At 51.4% G+C, this 17,947-nt stretch overlaps 1 protein-coding gene across 11 annotated transcripts in view; it reads left to right on the top strand.

The window, feature by feature from the left end:
- Positions 1 to 17,947, top strand: part of PPP2R5C (protein phosphatase 2 regulatory subunit B'gamma) — a 115,893-nt gene that overhangs the window by 86,935 nt on the left and 11,011 nt on the right. For all 11 annotated transcript variants that reach the window (XM_058655562.1, XM_058655557.1, XM_004584291.3 and 8 more), the window contains 5 exons: positions 587 to 646; positions 1,930 to 2,038; positions 3,660 to 3,713; positions 8,964 to 9,134; positions 13,951 to 14,078. In XM_058655562.1, the coding sequence (XP_058511545.1) occupies positions 587 to 646; positions 1,930 to 2,038; positions 3,660 to 3,713; positions 8,964 to 9,134; positions 13,951 to 14,078 (522 nt within the window). The remainder of the gene's footprint in view (positions 1 to 586; positions 647 to 1,929; positions 2,039 to 3,659; positions 3,714 to 8,963; positions 9,135 to 13,950; positions 14,079 to 17,947) is intronic.

Genomic DNA, 17,947 nt, shown 5'->3' with positions numbered 1-17,947 from the left:
AGTACAGAGAGAGCCATCTGTGCATGCAGCTTCCGTGTGCCCAGCAGGAACTGGGCCCCATACCTCGCTTGGTGCAGGTCACTGCCTGCCTGGGTTAGACCTGCACTGTGGAAGTCCTTTGCAAGGCACCCATCTTCCCCTGACATATCCCTCTCTGTCCTCAGCTTGTGAGCAGATGTGTTCCACGTGTCACACAGATGCTGTGTGCGGTCCTGTGCATCTGGAGAGAGACAGCCTTTCACAGGGGTGGGTGCAGAGCCCGGGGGCTCTCTCTGAAGTATGGCAGGCCCAGCAGGCCTGTGAGTGGGGCAAGTAGGTGGGACAGCTCAAGAGGAGTTCAGGGGAGACCTGTGCCCTTTAGGGGGCAGTTGGCCAGGACTAGACGTGTGTCTGATAAAGCAGCAGAGTTGGGGTGCTGATGTGTCCCCCTGCATTGTGGTGAGCTCTGGCCTGCAGGCTCAAGGTGACGGCCTCAGGCGTGCGCCCTGCCCTCCTCCTGTAGGCACAGTGTCCTTGTTCAGAGGCTTCTCGTCCTCCTGGCCGTCCCCTCAGGGTCCGATTCTAATGCCCAGCTGCTTTTTTCCAGGTTTATTTATGAAACAGAGCATCACAATGGGATAGCAGAATTACTGGAAATACTGGGAAGGTAAGTCAGTGCTGAAGGGACCCTGTTCCAGGGTGAGGCAACTTTAACTGTGCCCTGATGGAGTCTCATTGGCATCCACCCTGTGGGTTACCACTGCCGGGGGCAGAGCTGTCCCTGCGGGCTGGCATTGCTATGGAAACACCATCTCAATGCTGTTCCCACAAGCAGTGGTAAAAATAGTTACCGAAGAAGGTTGACACTAGAAGCCTGCAAGTAGAAGACATCGTGCATTTGAACCATTGAATAAATGCAAGTATTTCAAAACACTTTGATGGTCCCAATTTTTTTCACCTGTATACTTACTTACAAAATAGCATTTCAAAAGTTTGATCACCTGAGTAAAGTCCTTGTTATTGTTTTTTTCAAATCAACTCACAGATTTTATGTCAGACTTTCATTCCCAAACAGCTCCTCAGAGTCCCATGGCTAAGAAGCCCAAACATTGCTGAGTCCTGGACACCTGGGGAGCCTTCGGCAGCAAAGTCCAGTGGCTCTCCAAGGTGGCTGGGCATGTGGGGACTTTTTCTTGTGGGACGCCACAACCATCTGACAGAGCAGTCCTGCACGGTGGTGCTGAAATATGATCTGGCAAAATAGCCATCCTCTCAGAGTGCCGGGAGTGGCCAAGGGGCTGCCCCAGCTCACTGCCTGACCCTGGGCAATCTCTCCAAAGAGACAGGAAGAGGCCTGTCCTTCCCTCCCAGGTTGCTGTCGGATGGGTGAGCACTAGGCGCAGCCACCATGGGTCATGCCCAGGGACCACCATGCTGCTCCCATCCCAGTGTCTCTGAGCCTGTCTCCTGACTCACCTGCCCACAGTGCCACCATGCCTGAACGTCACGGTACTAGGGAGCAATCAGGAGTTGCCCCTGCAGAGGTTGCTGAGCCTTTGCCTGAGGATGAAACCAGAGGGTGAGCCCAGCTCGAGCAGGAGCACTGACTGCAGCGTGGAGCTGACAGCGGGATACCCTGTGCTTGCAGAAGGTAGCGGCTGTGGTACTTGACCGCCGGCATGAGTGGCACCTGCAGCTCTGGGCCACTTGCCCCCAGGATGTCCCTGCTGTTCTGTGAGACACCCCATGAAGGCAGAATTTTAAAATGATCTTGTAGTTATGAGATGGAAGTGACACTTGATGTGTAATGTCTGCCATGTACTCCTTTCCCTGAAGTGTAGTTCACTGCTGGGTTCGCATGGAAAACTATGAGAAAAACCGCAGATTGATTTACAGTCTGTAGTTTGTAAATGTTCAACTTCCAATCAATTCTCTTATTTTTCTTCACAGTATAATTAATGGATTTGCCTTACCACTAAAAGAAGAGCACAAGATTTTCTTACTGAAGGTGTTGTTACCTTTGCACAAAGTCAAGTCTCTGAGTGTCTACCACCCACAGGTGAGGAAACCATGCTGCTGCTGGGGCAGAGCTGACCTCGCAGCAGCAGAGCCAGCCTTGTGAGCCTGCTTCCCCTGTCCTGTGACTGCCTGAGGACCAAGACTCTGGCAGGAATTCAGAGGGGAAGGAGTGTGGCACAGCAGTCAGGTGCCTGGGTTCCAGTCCCAGCCCTGCTGGCGCCTGGGAAGCACCGCACAATGGCTCCAGGGTTTGGGCCCCCTGCCCCATACAGGTCATAAATGGATTCCTCAGCTCGTGGCATTGGCCTGGCCCAGCCTTGGCTGTTGCAGGCATTTAGGGAATAAACTAGCAGGTAGTATTTCTCTTTCTCTCTTTCTTCCTCTCTCCCTCCCCTCCCCCTCTTCAAATAAATAATTTTGTTTGATTTCTGTCTTTCCTCCTGTCTGTATATCTGACTTTCCAATTAAAAAATCTCAAAAAAGAAATTCAGCTTCCTGCTAATGTACGCCCTCAGGGGCTGCACTGATACGACACAGCTGTTTCTGCTGTGGAAGACTCAGGAGTTCCACACGCCTGACTCGGCCTGACTCGGCCTGACCCGCCTCTGGCTGCTGGAAGCACTTGAGGTGCGAACCAATGGGTGGCCGGTTGACCGCTGTCTCCCTCCCTCTCTGTGTGTGTGTACTTGTCAAACTCTCTTTCAGATAAATGGAAATGTTTAAAAAACAATGATTTTTTCTTTTTTTGAGAGAAAGGAAGAAAGCCTCTATCTGCTTGTTCACTCCCCAAATGCCTGCAGTGGCCAGGACTGAGGATGGGAGCTGGGTCTCAACCCAGACCTCCCAAGTGAGTGACAGAAATCTGATTGTTGGAGCCACCACTTCCGCCTTCCATCGTCTGTCATTTGCAAGAAGCTGGAGTCAGGAGCCAGAGGCAGAGAGCAAGCTGTGCATCCTGAGGGCAGAAGCTGGGGCTGGGCTGGTGGCTGCTGGCCAGCGTGGCTGCGCACTGGGGGGTAGGCTTTGTTTATCTGGGAGGCTTGGCCCTCCTTTCCTGGGTGCAGGTGGAGCATGGCTGATGAAAGGTGAGGGGACGCCAGCCTCTGCCCACCTGCAGCTGTTCCCAGACCAGTGCCAACAGAATGGCCACAGTGTACATTCCAGAGTGCCTAGCACTGAGACGAGTGCCTAGCTGTGAGACTGCAGCAAGGGATAAATTCCAGAAAGTGTTTCCTGCAGTGGATCCCGATGACTCTGGCCACACCGTCTCTGGGGGCACCAACAGGAACTAGCTCTGCATCCAGCCAGATTATAATTGTTCTCTTCCAGCTGGTGGATGAAAAGTTCACTGTAGTCTGCAGCAGAAAACTCCATCACATTGGTTTGACTTGACGCTGGCACCGGTCTAATCAATGTGTCCCATTCTGTTTGGTTCTTAGCTGTCTATCACCAGTTAGCAGGTAACCACCTGTTGAGCATCAGCCCTGGGATCCCATCCTGAGACTGGACCCAGCAGTCTCCTGGGACGCCACAAGGCCATAGAGGGCTTACTCTGGGGGCAGCATCTTGCCGTGGGAAGCGTCCTGCGGTGGTTCCAGAAGAAACAGCTGTGTTTCTGTGTAGGCATAAAGCACTAATGCTCTCACTCTGCCTCCTTCCAGCTGGCCTACTGTGTCGTGCAGTTTCTAGAAAAGGACAGCACCCTCACTGAGCCGGTAAGCACCCGTTCTCTCCCTGCCTGGGGCCCCAACTGGTGGGTGCTTTTGTAACGTGTGTGTGTTGCCCCCTTGTGAGCACCATGTGCTGTCTGCCTTGCCAGATAGCATTCAGACAGGCCATTCCTCTGCAGCCGGGCGCCAGTCCATGCTGGGGTTCACAGGCAGCCCTCTAGCTGTGCCCTCCCTGGGTGCAGTGCTTCCTCTGTGTACTGACATTGCACCTTCGCCTCTCCCACATTTTGCTGTTTCAACACAGAACAGGTTAGTGGCTCCTGTGGGAGTAGGATGCAGGTCCACCCTGTCGTGTGTGCCTTCAGCTAGAGGTGCCTCCCAGGCCGCATGCAGCCCAAGGGAGGCTCTGTTGCCTCTGTTCTCACCCCTTGGGCTCTAACAATGGCACCATCACTGAGTCATCAATGTTAGGTGCCTACCACTCAAGGGATACATTTCTAATTTTCTTAGCACTTTATCTTTTTTTAAAAAACCATTAAAAAGCTTTTTTGTAGCATAAGTTAACCAAATCAGGTATTTAAACACACTTTTTGAACTTGAGTTACAATTCACATATCATATAATCCATCCATTTAAATTGTACAATTCAGAGGTTGTTGATGTATTACATTATTTTTTAATGGTGATAAAATACAGATGCACAGTCCACGGCACTGATCACACGTATGACACCGTGTGGCCCACGCTCTGCTCCCACACATCTCCAGTCCTCCCCAGCAGCTCTGTACACGGCCGCCTCCCTCGCCTGTGATCCACCTTCTAGAAGAAGTGACCGCCTTTGTTTTTTAGATAGCTGCAAGATCAGGGTGTCCTCATATGGTCAGCACAAGCTCTGCAGTGTTTCTTTTTGCTATTATTATTATTTCACTGTTCTGGAACTTTTATTTCCTTAAGATTTTGTTTATTTGCATTGGAAAGATAGAGAAAAAGAGACAGAAAGATCTTCCATCTGCTGGTTCACTCCCCAAATGGCTGGAATGGCCAGGGCTGAGCCAACCTAATCTAAAACCAGGAGCTTCCTCCCATAGGTGTGCAGGGTCCCAAGGCGTTGGACCGTGCTCCACTGCTTTCCTGGCCCACAAGCAGGGAGCTGGATGGGAAATGGAGCAGCTGGGACATAAACTAGTGTCCGTATGGGATCCCAAAACTTGGATGGAGGTGGAAGATTAGCCGATTGAGCCAACATGCTAGCCCTACTAATGTGACTGCTTGAGCGAGATGCCTCCTGCCAGTGGAGTTATGAAATAGTTCTCCTTTTATGCCTGATTTATTTTATTAGCATAGTCTTATAAAGCTGGTCTCATGCCTTAATGTGTCCGGATTATATTCTACTGTTAGATACACTTATCTTTTCTGTATCCGTACGTCTGCTGGCAGACACGTGGGTTGTACCATCTCTTAGTTATCAGAGTTAGTGCTGTGGTGAACATGGGTGCACTCATGCTCGTACCTGTTGAGGCTCCTGGCTTCATCTCCCTTGGACACCCACCCAGAGAGGAAGGGCTGGACTCAGGCCTCTTTGCACATCCTGTTTCCCACGGCAGCAGCAATGTGCAGAGCAGACAGGTCGTCGTCTTTTTTGTTTTTTTAAGATTTATTGATTTTTATTGGTAAGACAGTTCAGATTTACAGAGAGAAGGAGAGCCAGACAGACAGATCTTCCGTCCACTGGTTCACTCCCCAAGTAGCCACAATGGCCAGAGCTGAGCCGATCCAAAGCCAGAAGCCAGGAGCTTCTTTTAGATCTCCCACATGGGTGCAGGGTCCCAAGTGTTGGGCCATCCTCTGCTGCTTTCCCAGGCCACAGGCAGGGAGGTGGATGGGAAGTGGAGCAGCCAGGACATGAATGGGCACCTGTATAGGATCCAGGCGCTTGCAAGGCAAGGATTTAACCACTGAGCCATCGCACAAGGTCCTTCTGGTTCCCTTTTAAAAATCTCTTGTCCATTGTGTTAGTTGGGTTGTTTTTATTAGCAACAAAGTAAGGAGTAAAAGATGCCAGTTGAGATATTTGAATGGACTTTGACAAGTTGCTGTGAGAATAGAAAAAGTATCAGTTTTCTACTGCTTCAAGAAAACCCACTGAGCCCATATGAAGAGTCTAGGCTCGCTCAACTGAGACCCGAAGCCAGGAAGGCGAGAGGCTTGCCTCCTGTCTGTTCAGCGCCCAGTGATCTTTGTGCGGCACCCCCCCAGGGCCAAGCAGAGCTCCTACTGGCCCACCTCACTCTTAATCTCCCTCTTACTAAGATTTTTTTTCTTTTTTTAACTTTTAATTTAAAGCCAGAGCAAGACAGGAATGTTGACAAACAGATTGAAATCTTCCATCTGCTAATTTTGTCTCCAGATTCCCATGACAGCCAGGGCTGGGCCAGACTGGAGCCTGGAACGTGGAGCCCCTTCTGCATTGCCCACGTCCTTAAGCCGCCACTTGATACCTGCCAGAATATAACAGGTGGCTGGAAGAACCAGGTCTCTTGCCATTCTGTCCCACGTGGAGATCCTGTCCCTACATGCTGTGCCGAATGCCCTAAGTGCATCTCCCCCATTAAACACACACTCCCATCTGAGCCCAAGCATGCAGGGATTGTGTCAGCCCTGCCAGCCCCTGAAAGAGAGCATTGTCCTGCCGTGTGCCCGACTGTCCTCCCTGAGGTTCTGGAGCCAGCGACTCCAATAAGGGCCCTGGCCCTGTTGCGTTGTTTGTGTGCTGTCCAGTCTATATTTTCTCTCATGGTGACCATATCCTGAGTCCTCTGCTTGGAGATCTTCTGTACACCAGAGGCCAAGAGCCACAGCTACAGAGTCCCATGTGGGGAGTGTCATCCCCCAGGAGACTACTCAGACGTACAAGATTGTGTGAGTAACGTAGGCATGTTTTCCCTTAGCCCTTGCCAGAACTCCTGCTAATCTAGAAGGGCATTTTTTATTTTGTTTGTCAAACTCTTTACTTAGTGAAACATTGAGCTTTTGAGTATAATATAGATTAGAAATACTAATAATGATTAAAATTTAAATTCAGGAAAGTTTAAGGAAACAGAAAAGAGGTAGATGTTGAAGGAGAAAAAGTATATGATTTTAATTTTTTAATTTGATCATACAATTCTGTATAGTCTGGGATTCCCCTACCCCCAGTTTCTACCCCGCTGCATGGTTTTCCCATGTGACTGATGCACCACAGACAGCAGCACCATCACAGTGTGTTCACCGCATGCAGCTGCTTCCCGAGCCCTGCCCGGCCAGTCTGTCCCACCTGCGGCAGCCTGCTTCCCGAGCCCTGCCCGGCCAGTCTGTCCCACCTGCGGCAGCCTGCTTCCCGAGCCCTGCCCGGCCAGTCTGTCCCACCTGCGGCAGCTGCTTCCCGAGCCCTGCCCGGCCAGTCTGTCCCACCTGCGGCAGCTGCTTCCCGAGCCCTGCCCGGCCAGTCTGTCCCACCTGCGGCAGCTGCTTCCCGAGCCCTGCCTGGCCAGTCTGTCCCACCTCCCACACTCCAGCCCAGCCTGGGCCTTGTCCTGCTCTGACCTGTGACCAGCTTCTACCCATTGTCTCCTCCACCCAAAGAGAACATCCCAGTTGATGAAGTGTGTAAACTTACATCCTCGCTGCTCCAGCCAACAGTGGAGCAAGTGTAAGCTCCCTGGAATGCTAGCTAGCAGAGAAGGGAAGGCTGGATGTGCGGCCCTGTGCTCAAGATGTGCTCAAGAGACAGGTGCTTGAGAGAGCGATTGGGACCTCACCCCCATGAGACTGGCCTCCAGTTCCAGCATCTGACTCAGTGCACCTGGGAGGCAGCAGTACCTGGGTCCCTGCTGCTCATCTGAGAGACCCAGAGTGAGGTCAGGCTCCTGGTTTTGTCCTGACCCTGCTATTGTAGGGTTTTTGACCCCTAATACGGCAGCAACCTCAATTCTTGTCTCACAGGAAAGAAGAATTTTCATGCAGACACAGTTTAGTTTTAAAGGAAGATTTATTAGAAAAGCTGAGAAAGGAGGTTCCCATTCTAGTGACGGGAGGGGGCTCTGAGATAGAAAGAACCCTTGCCTCCTGCCTTAGTGGCAGGAGGTGGAAAAGAAAGACCCGTATTGATGGTGGGGAAAGCATCTTTTAAAGGTTTACCTCAAAGATGTTTCTCCATAAACAAGGAGAATTCCTGGTTGCCATGGTACCTGGCCTTGGGACAAAAGGCCCAGAAAGGTGTCACCAGCCAACTTCCTTGGCCCCTTTCTAATGGTGAAGAGACCAGTCTGAGGCCCTCCCGCTTGGCAGTGGCCGGAGACGGATTCAGGCTGGCATTTCAGGTGGGGAGTTGGTATGTTAATGCCGCCCTTGTCTCTTGGGGAAGCGTGTTCCTGATATGTTAAGATATGCACTTGTCTCAGGAGAAACATGCTCTGGTGAATCCAAGACATGGTGGGGAAAATACCCTTTTATATTTGAGAAAAATGATGACTTGGGGACCCAGAATACCCTAACTGTCTGCTTCCCAGTCTAACTCGTCTCTCAGACATCATAAAGCTGCTGGGGAAAAGGCCATACTGGACTCCCTTGCTAGCTGTCTGTCTTGGGCAGAGAACACAGCACCCAGCACCCAGAAACTCCCGTGGTCTGATTGACTGTAAGGGAGTTGGCGGCTCAAATAAGAGAGGTGGGAGGTCCCCACTGTGCCACACACTCCTGACTCACCCAGAAGGTGTGCATGTGTGAGCCAGTGCAGCACCTGTGGGTGCTCCGATTGTGTTGTTCTTAGATCTATTTTCTCATGATTAACAGCATACATGATGTGTACAAGTGTGTCCAGGGAGCATCTTTCCAGTAGTTCACACAGATATGAAGCAGGTTAAGATTCTGTCCTCCCCAGCTGGTCAGTTAAGGCAGCAGCTTGGACATTGTGGGTATCAGAGCTTTCGCTGCCCCACTGAACGTGGCCCGCTCCTGAGCTGAGTGGCGCTCAGCGAGGAAGTGACCTGCTTCCCAGTAGACACCATGTGTTCCTCACTGTTACTCTCCTGATTGTGTGTGTGTGTGTGTGTGTGCACACACTTGTTTTTAAGAAGCGGACAGTGACATCATTGGCTGATCAGAGAGAGTGGGACCTGTGACTCTGGAGCGCATACAACTTTGCCTACACTTCTGCTCTTGCAACTATACCGATTGCTGCTCCCTGTCAGTCTTACTCGGATGCTCTGTGCTGGGACATGGCCAGGGGCGTCACCTCTTGTGTCCTCTCTTTCATAGGTGGTAATGGCACTCCTCAAATATTGGCCAAAGACTCACAGTCCAAAAGAAGTCATGTTCTTAAATGAATTAGAAGAAATTTTAGACGTAATTGAGCCATCCGAGTTTGTGAAAATCATGGAGCCTCTTTTCCGACAGTTAGCCAAGTGCGTCTCCAGCCCACACTTCCAGGTAGGCGGGGCTCGGGCAGGGAGGGCCAGGTGGTTCTGGAATGTATGCAGCAGGAATGCATACAGCAGGAGTGTATACAGCAGGAGTATGTACAGCAGGAGTGTGTACAGCAGGAGTGTGTACAACAGGAGAGTGTACGGCAGGAGTGTATACAGCAGGAGTATGTACAGCAGGAGTGTATACAGCAGGAGTGTGTACAACAGGAGAGTGTACGGCAGGAGTGTGTACAGCAGGAGTGTGTACGGCAGGAGTGTGTACAGCAGGAGTGTGTACGGCAGGAGTGTACGGCAGGAGTGTGTACAACAGGAGTGTACGGCAGGAGTGTGTACGGCAGGAGTGTGTACGGCAGGAGTGTGTACAGCAGGAGTGTGTACAACAGGAGTGTGTACAGCAGGAGTGTATGCAGCAGGAATGCGTACAGCAGGAGTGTATACAGCAGGAGTGTGTACAACAGGAGTGTGTACGGCAGGAGTGTGTACAGCAGGAGTGTGTACAGCAGGAGTGTATGCAGCAGGAATGCATACAGCAGGAGTGTATACAGCAGGAGTGTGTACAGCAGGAGTGTGTACAGCAGGAGTGTGTACAGCAGGAGTGTACGGCAGGAGTGTGTACAACAGGAGTGTGTACGGCAGGAGTGTGTACGGCAGGAGTGTGTACAACAGGAGAGTGTACGGCAGGAGTGTGTACGGCAGGAGTATGTACAACAGGAGTGTGTACAACAGGAGTGTGTACGGCAGGAGTGTGTACGGCAGGAGTGTGTACAACAGGAGAGTGTACGGCAGGAGTGTGTACGGCAGGAGTGTGTACAACAGGAGTGTGTACAGCAGGAGTGTGTACAACAGGAGTGTGTACGGCAGGAGTGTGTACAACAGGAGTGTGTACGGCAGGAGTGTGTACAGCAGGAGTGTGTACAGCAGGAGTGTGTACAACAGGAGTGTGTACGGCAGGAATCAACACTGTCAGCTGCTTGTGTTTTGCTGCTTGTGTAAGTGGGAGGTAAAAATATCCATGTTTTTACCACACTGGTACCTTAAGGTAGAGATGCTAAAATTTTTATCCTGTAGGAGACACTTGAACTCTGTCCCCATCCCAGAAAACATGTTTCTCTGCAAGAGTCACTAAAGATAGTTCTTTTGACTTGGCCTGGTACACTCCCGAATTTGGAACACCTTTTCCAAACCTTAGTAGCTGGCAGGTGACAAGATGGAAGCCTCCAGTTGTGAAGGCTCTCCCCTCCTAAGCTGGTCGTTGCCGACATCATATAAATGCGTCCACTGCTTCACCCTTCCAGAGTGGCTCGGATTTTTGTCACTGCCAAATTCCTGCTCGAGTCGAAATCCAGGCCTTTTGTGAGCATGCCGAGCCTGCTGGCCTCCCTCCGCCTCCAGCCAGCCATCCTCTGCATCTGAGCCGGTGTGCTGGACTCTAGCCGTGACTGAGACAGCACAGACAGGACTGAGCAAAGCCCCGCCTGCCGGGAGTTGGCTACCCTACACCTCACTGCAGTGTGATGGCTGCGGCCCCTCAGCCTGTCAGCACAGTGACAGAAGGAGGTTGTCGTCACCCACAGAACCCAGACAAGAAATCACAGCAAGGAACTGACAGGTCCCGCCAGTGTGGAATGGGGGCCCCAAGGGCCAGATGTGTCTGAAGGGCGGCTGGGAGGGAAGCACAGCTGTGTCACCTTGTCTTGTGGCGAAGCAAGGTCTTGGGGTCAAGTATCGGAGCTCCCAAAGTAGGCGCTGGGAGGGAGCAAGAGCAGAGGAGAGTGTGTGCTGGAAACCGTGAGGACTAGGTGCTCTAGGGCTCAGCAGGGCCCCCGGCCTCTGGCCTGTGCACACGCACAAAAGGCCATGACCAGGGACACAGTCAGACCTCACCGTGAGTGAAGGCACATGGCAGGAGAATCAGCAAAGAGTCAGGTAGACCATGGGCCGGCACAGTGCCTGTGCTACCACACTGCTCTGGGTGACTCGAGGCCTCACCTCCAGGGGCTCCCAAGACCAGGACAGAGCAAGCTGGGACCCTGAGGCGTTCTCCTGACTGCCATATTGGATGCTCCAAGGACAGCCCAGCCTCATCCCATCCCTCACTGCCACCTTGCCTCCTCCACATGGTGCCTGCTCCCTGCCCTTTCAGAGACAGGTCAGAGAGAACATCCCAAATATTTTGCAAACACTTGCACCTGAGGCTGGTCTGGCATCCTCCCACCAAAGAAAGAAAAGAGAAAAAAAAAGGCTAATGTTTAGGGTCTAGCACAATAGCGTAGCGGTTAAAGTCTTCACCTTGAAAGCTCTGGGATCCCATATGGGTGATGGTCCTAATCCCAGCGACCCCGCTTCCCATCCATCTCCCTACCTGTGGCCTGGGAAAGCAGTCAAGGATGGCCCAAAGCCTTGGGACCCTGAACCCGTGTGGAGACCTGGAAGAAGCTCCTGGCTCCTGGCTTCAGATTGGCTCAGCTCCAGCCATTGCCACCGCTTGGGGAGTGAACCATAGGACAGAAGATCTTCCTCTCTGTCTCTCCTCTCTCTGTATAATGCCTTTCCAATGAAAATAAATTTTAAAAAATTTTTAAAAGGCTGATATTTAGAACTGAAGAAAAAATCTGAAACATTAAGCATCCAATTTCAGTAATGGGCATTTGGGTTGTGGTGTGATAACCCAAGACAGGTGCACAGTGTGAAATGATCAAGTTGGGATGTGAGGAGCAGTGCGTGTGCTGACGCTGTGTGGCCTTGCTCTTGCGGGTACTCATCGGTGTATTTGGGATCGTTAGGATCTGCAGCAGCCCCTCCCACCTCCAGCTCTGGTCACACTGCTCTGTGTTGAGGTGGTCTTTTTCTCCTGGCTCCCACCCATGAGTCCATGCAGCATTTGTCCTATACCTAGCTGATATCATTTAACACAATGTCCTCCTGCCCCTCCCATGTGCCTGGGAATGACAGGGTACCTTCCCTCCTCACTGAAGGGACACTGAGGAGTGTCCTGTCACGTGTTTCCCCACACTGTGTCACCCACCCTCTGGTGGTGATTGTTGTGAGCGGTGCAGTGCTGTGTCGGTGTGCGGCTGTCTTGATGTACTGGCTTCATTTCCTTGCCGTGGGTGCCTGGCATTCGGCTTGCTGGGTCAGAGCCTAGCTCTGTCTCCTGCAGCACTGCTCCCCCTATCACAGACAGCGTGCACGCCCTCCCCTGACACGTGGCCAGTGAACATCCCTCCAACACTGCTCTCTTTCTCCCATATTTGGCCAGCATCTGTTTGTTGTATTATTTTCTTTATAAAAGGCTAAGATACCTCATTGCTTGATTTGTGTTCCTGGTTGGCCAGTGACATTGAGCATTTTTTCTTTCTCTTCTTTTTTTTTTTTAAGAATTTATTTTTATTGGAAAGGCAGAGAAGGGAAGACAGAGAGAAAGATCTTGCATCCACTGGCTCACTCCCCAAGTGACCACAACAGCCAGAGCTGAGCTGATCTGAGGCCAGGAGCCAAGAGCTTCTCCCAGGTCTCCCACATGGGTACAGGGTCCCAAGGCTTTGAGCCGTCCTCCACTGCTTTCCCAGGCCACAGGCAGGAGCTGGATGGGAAGTGGGCAGCCAGAACATGAATGAGCATCCATATGGGATGTGGTGCTTGCAGGTGACGGCTTAGGCAGTTGAGCCAACACACCAGGACCCTGACCTTGAGCGTTTATTTCATAAATTTGTTGTCCATTGAAGTTTGTTCTTCTGAAGAGCATCTATTTGTATCACTTGCCTGTTTTCTAATTGGGTTATGTCTTGCTGAGTTGTTTGTAGTCTTGATTTAAGTAGGTTTTTTCTAATTTATTTTTAAATATATTGAATATATTACCCCCATATATATCTGTGGCCATATTTGTGGATCATCCTCCACTGCTTTCCCAGGCCACAGGCAGGAGCTGGATGAGAAGTGGCACTCGGACTCTAACCAGTGCCTGTATGGGGTCCTGGCATTTGCAAAATGAGGATTTAGCCATTGAACTGTTGCACTGGGCCCAGAGATGTTTTTTTAAGTTGGCATTGGCTATTAGTGAAGACATCAGTTAGGACATGCATCCCATAGCGTAACGCCCAGTCCCAGTCCCAGCTGTCCTGCAGCTTCCCGCCAGCATGCACCCTGCAAGGCAGGCTTCTTGCCTCCCACACTGGAGACAGGGATTACATTCCAGAGCCTAGCTAACTCGGTGTAGTCCTGACAATCAAGGGCATTGGCAATTGAGCCTGCCTTTCAAAGAAAAACATAAAAGTAAATGTCCCTCCCCTGCTCAAGGTGTTTTGGGCTTGCACTTGGGAGGAGGGAGAACTGCCTGTGGCTGGGCCGTCATGCAACACACTCCTGCTGGACTGAGCTCCCACTGCAGCTGGCCCCAATGTCACCTCCCAACACTGCACCGCCCACCTCTCCTGCTGTCATTTACTGTGTGTGCACATCAGATTGTAAGCTTCAGAAGACAAGGACCTGGGCCTCACCGTTTCTCTGTCAGATGCTGCTGCCACCTGTGAGATGCCACACGATGTAGGGGAGGGCCTGCCAGGTGGATGATGGGCTCCAGCATGATGTTCGGGGTAAATGGGAAGCAGAACAATGGTCTTGGTTTCTTGGTGTACAGGAAACCATTGCCGTCATAGTCAAAGGCTCTTCAGAGTTACAGTCCAGAGTTTGTAGGAGCGGTCCTGGTGTCTCTCATGGGACATGAATGGACTTGCTGACCCCGGCTGCAGATTCCAAGATGTTTGTCCAGTGTATTTGTGTGTGGCCACCCCCAACCTCTTTGTGCACTTGCTGTCTTGCAGGTGGCGGAGCGAGCGCTGTACTACTGGAATAATGAGTACATCATGAGTCTGATCAGTGACAACGCAGCCAAGATCCTGCCCATCATGTTCCCATCCTTGTACCGCAACTCCAAGACCCACTGGAACAAGTAAGCAAAAACCAGCAAGTGCTACATGTTTTGCTGACATGTTTTGATTAGAATCCAAACCAGAATCTTAAATAGCAGCTACAAAACAAAGATGTCCCTCTCATGTGTAAGTTGGCTTATAAGGGAGGCAGCAGTGAGCATCAGACCTGTGGTGTTTTCCCTCCTGACCTCGTGTCAGGCTGACTCAGGTTCAGGTGCCTGCGGCATCTCCACGGCCTTAGCCTGAGCCCCCTCCATGAGTGAAAAAGCTCACACGGCTCATCCCAGCAGGAACACAGTGGCCTCCCTGTTCTCAGGGCAGTCCCTGCAGCCCTGTATGGAGCCCATGAAGTGTGAGGTCACCCCTAGAAAAAAGGAAGAACAAGTGATCTGAACACAGCCTGAGGAGTCAGACATGGGCCTCTACATTCGCCTTTGTCTCTCACCTAATGCTGTGAATAAATGCATCATAAATGCATCCACTGAGCAGTTCTCTGAGACCTAAAAGGGGAAATTAATAATGGGCCATGTGGTTTGTCTTCTTAATAACTTATTTTACTTGTTTCAATGTTTTTGAAAGATTTATTTATCTTTATAGGGAAGGCAGGTACACAGAGAAGGAGAAACAGAAAGATCTCCCGTCCACTGGTTCACTCCCCAAAGTGGCCGCGATGGCCAGAGCTGAGCCGATCTGGAGCCAGGAGCTTCTGGGTCTCCCCACGCGGGTGCAGGGTCCCAAGGCTTTGAGCCATCCTCCACTGCTTTCCCAGGCCACAAGCAGGGAGCTGGATGGGAAGTGGAGCTGCCGGGACGCAAACTGGCACCCATATGGGATCCCGGCACCTGCAAGGCAAGGACTTTAGCTGTTAGGCTACCACGCTGGGCCCTTATCTTAATGTTTTTTGAAGATTTATTTTGTTTTATTTGAAAGAGTAATAGAGAGAGACTCAGAGGTGTTTTATCTGCTGGCTGACTCCAAATGGCCACAATAGCCAGGGCAAGGACAGACCAAAACCAGGAACCAGGAGTTTCTTCCAGGTTTGGGCTGTGGTTACAGAGGCCCATGATCTCGGTCATGTGCTGCTGCTTTCCCTACACACTAGAAGGGAGCTGGGTGAGAAGTGGAGCAGCCAGTATTCAAACTGTAGCTGTGTGGGATGCTAGCATCTCAGGAGGCAGCCTTATGCACTGAGCCGTAGCACCAGGTCCACTGTTCATGTTAGCTAGATGAATACAAGTGCCAGAGATGTTCTCCAGCCCTCATTTAGCTCCTGTGTGTTACATTCAATTAAGAACTTCAGGCAGGAGGAGCAGCACTCTGGGGTCCAGCTCTCGCCCTTGCCTTGCAGACAAGAAAAGCAGACCCAAGAGGCACTCGGCAGCCTACTGTGCAACCATGGAGCTGACTGGCGGCTTGGGCCGCGCAGTTCCTCGCCTGCAGGGTCTGTCACATGCAGCCCTCCCGTGCCCGTTGAGGCTGCAGCTGGCACATCCCCCTTCCAGAATTCAGCCCCAGGGCAGCAGCCAGACAGCCATTTCCCGCCTAGAGCCTTGGAACTCTGGGCCAGGCATTGCGTGTGAGCATGGGTCAGCCATAGGGCGAGCAGAGAGTAGCAGATGGTCAGCCACACCTGCTCTGGTGCCACTCCTGCCCTGCTCGGACTGGTTCTCAGGACTAGGTGGGTGATTGCTGCGGGCGTTTCTCCGTCGTTTTGGAAGAGTAGAGGTAGTGTTGCAACCACCATTTTCTTGGCTTGTTCTGATAATGTTATGTAGAAAGGGGCTGTGCTTGCAGTGACCTTCATGTGGCTGTGAAGAATGATGAAAGTTAAGAAGCTCTGGGGCCCGGCGGTGTGGCCTAGCGGCTAAAGTCCTCGCCTTAAAAGCCCCAGGATCCCAAATGGGCGCCGGTTCTAATCCCGGCAGCTCCACTTCCCATCCAGCTCCCTGCTTGTGGCCTGGGAAAGCAGTTGAGGACAGCCCAATGCATTGGGACACTGCACCTGCGTGGGAGACCTGGAACAGTTTCCAGGTTCCCGGCTTTGGATCGGTGCGCACCAGCCCGTTGCGGCTCACTTGGGGAGTGAATCATCGGACGGAAGATCTTCCTCTCTGTCTCTCCTCCTCTCTGTATATCTGGCTGTAATAAAATGAATAAATCTTTAAAAAAAAAAAAAAAAGGAGCTCTGGCACATGCAAGGCAAGGCATTGTTCTGTGCCTGTTGGGCAGACCTTGGGCGCTGAGAGTGCCACAGCCACTCTCACCCAGCACGAGAGCAAGAGTTGTGAAGAGGGCACCAACTTCCAACAGCCTTTTCTGTCTCAAAGGTTGATTGACTGATTGATTGATGAGGAGACACAAAGATCTTCATCCACTGGTTCACTCCTTTAATGGCCACAACAACAAGAGCATGAAACTTCACCCAGGTCTCCCACGTGGGTGCAGGAGCCCAAGCACTTGGGCCATCTGCTGCCTTCCTGGGTACATTAGCAGGGAGAGAGCTGAACGGAAGTGAAGCAGCTGAGCCTTAATCTGGTACCCTATGGGTTGGCGACGTTGTGCAGGCAGGGGCCTAATTCACTGTCCAACCTGTTCTTTGTGACATGCAGCAAATAGTAACAAAGGACCCAGTGTGATTTAGCATACTGTGAAAATCAGCATGGTTAGACCTTAAGTCCTGCTTGGTACACTAGCATGTGTCCTGGCTGTTCTGCTTCCCATCCAGCTCCCTGGTAACGGCCTGGGAAAGCAGCAAAAGATAGCCCCGGTCCTTGATCTACTTCCTCAGTGAGCAGAGGCAGGTGAGGCTCCTGCATCCTGGCTTTGGCCTGGCCCATGTACTACTGCTGCAGCTACTGGGGACTAACTGAAAGATATGTGTGTGTCCCTGTCTGTGTAACTCGTTCAAATAAATGAATATAAAGAAGAATTGTTTTATAAAGATTGTTGGAGTTTTATTATGCAGTGAGAGTGGTTTAAGCAGTGGTTACAATTTCAGTTAGGCTTTATAATTTTCTTTGCTCTGTAGCTGTGGTTATATTACTAATTCATTTCTGTAGGTTTTGCTGGGTGAATTTCCTGCCACTCTCTCTGGGGCTCCATCTAGGGCTCACCTGGGACAGGGCAACCAGGCCTTCTTCCTGATCCATGTATGTCAGAGCCTGAGAACTAAGTTTCTTTTGTTAAGGTGTATTTGTTTGGGGCCTCTGCAATGGCTCAATGACTAATCCTCCACCCGCAAGCACCAGTATGCCATAAGGGCATCAGTTTGTGTCCTGGCTGCTCCGCTTCCCGTCCAGCTCCCTGCTTGTGGCCTGGGAAAGCAGTAGATGGCTCAAAGCCTTGGGACCCTGCACCCGTGTGGGAGACCCGGAAGGAGCTCTTGATTTCCAGCTTCAGATTGGCTCAGGTCCAGCCATTGCGGCCACTTGGGGAGTGAATCAGCAGGTGGAGCACCTTTCTGTTTGATGTCCTTCTCTCTGGAAACCTGCCTTTCCAACAAAAATAACGAAAATCTTAAAGAAAAACAGTAAGATCCATTATTTATTTGAAAAAGCTAGAAAGAGGGCAAGGCGCACAGAAGGTGTCTTCCATGCCCTGGTCCATGTGCCATATGGCCACAGTGGCCAGGACTGAGCCAGGCTGAAGCCAGGAGTGTCATCCATGTCTCCCACATTGAGGCAGGGGCCCAGCCCTTAGTGGAGAGCTGGGTCAGAAGCAAAGCAGCCGGATGGAAGTCAGCACCCAGCATGTGGGCTGCTGGTGTCGCACGCGGGAGCTGCTGGCCCCAGAGCTAAGCTTGATGGAGCCATTGATGATCATTTTAGTTTTTGCCTGCCAAAGCTCCACTTTGGCATTATTAAAATTTCTTTTTCTGTTCTCAATAAGT

Source organism: Ochotona princeps, chromosome 26 (assembly GCF_030435755.1).
Source record: "Ochotona princeps isolate mOchPri1 chromosome 26, mOchPri1.hap1, whole genome shotgun sequence".
Taxonomy (NCBI): Eukaryota; Metazoa; Chordata; class Mammalia; order Lagomorpha; family Ochotonidae; genus Ochotona; species Ochotona princeps.
The sequence above is the reverse complement of the archived record's forward strand: the minus strand, read 5'-3'. Positions and strand labels throughout refer to the sequence as shown.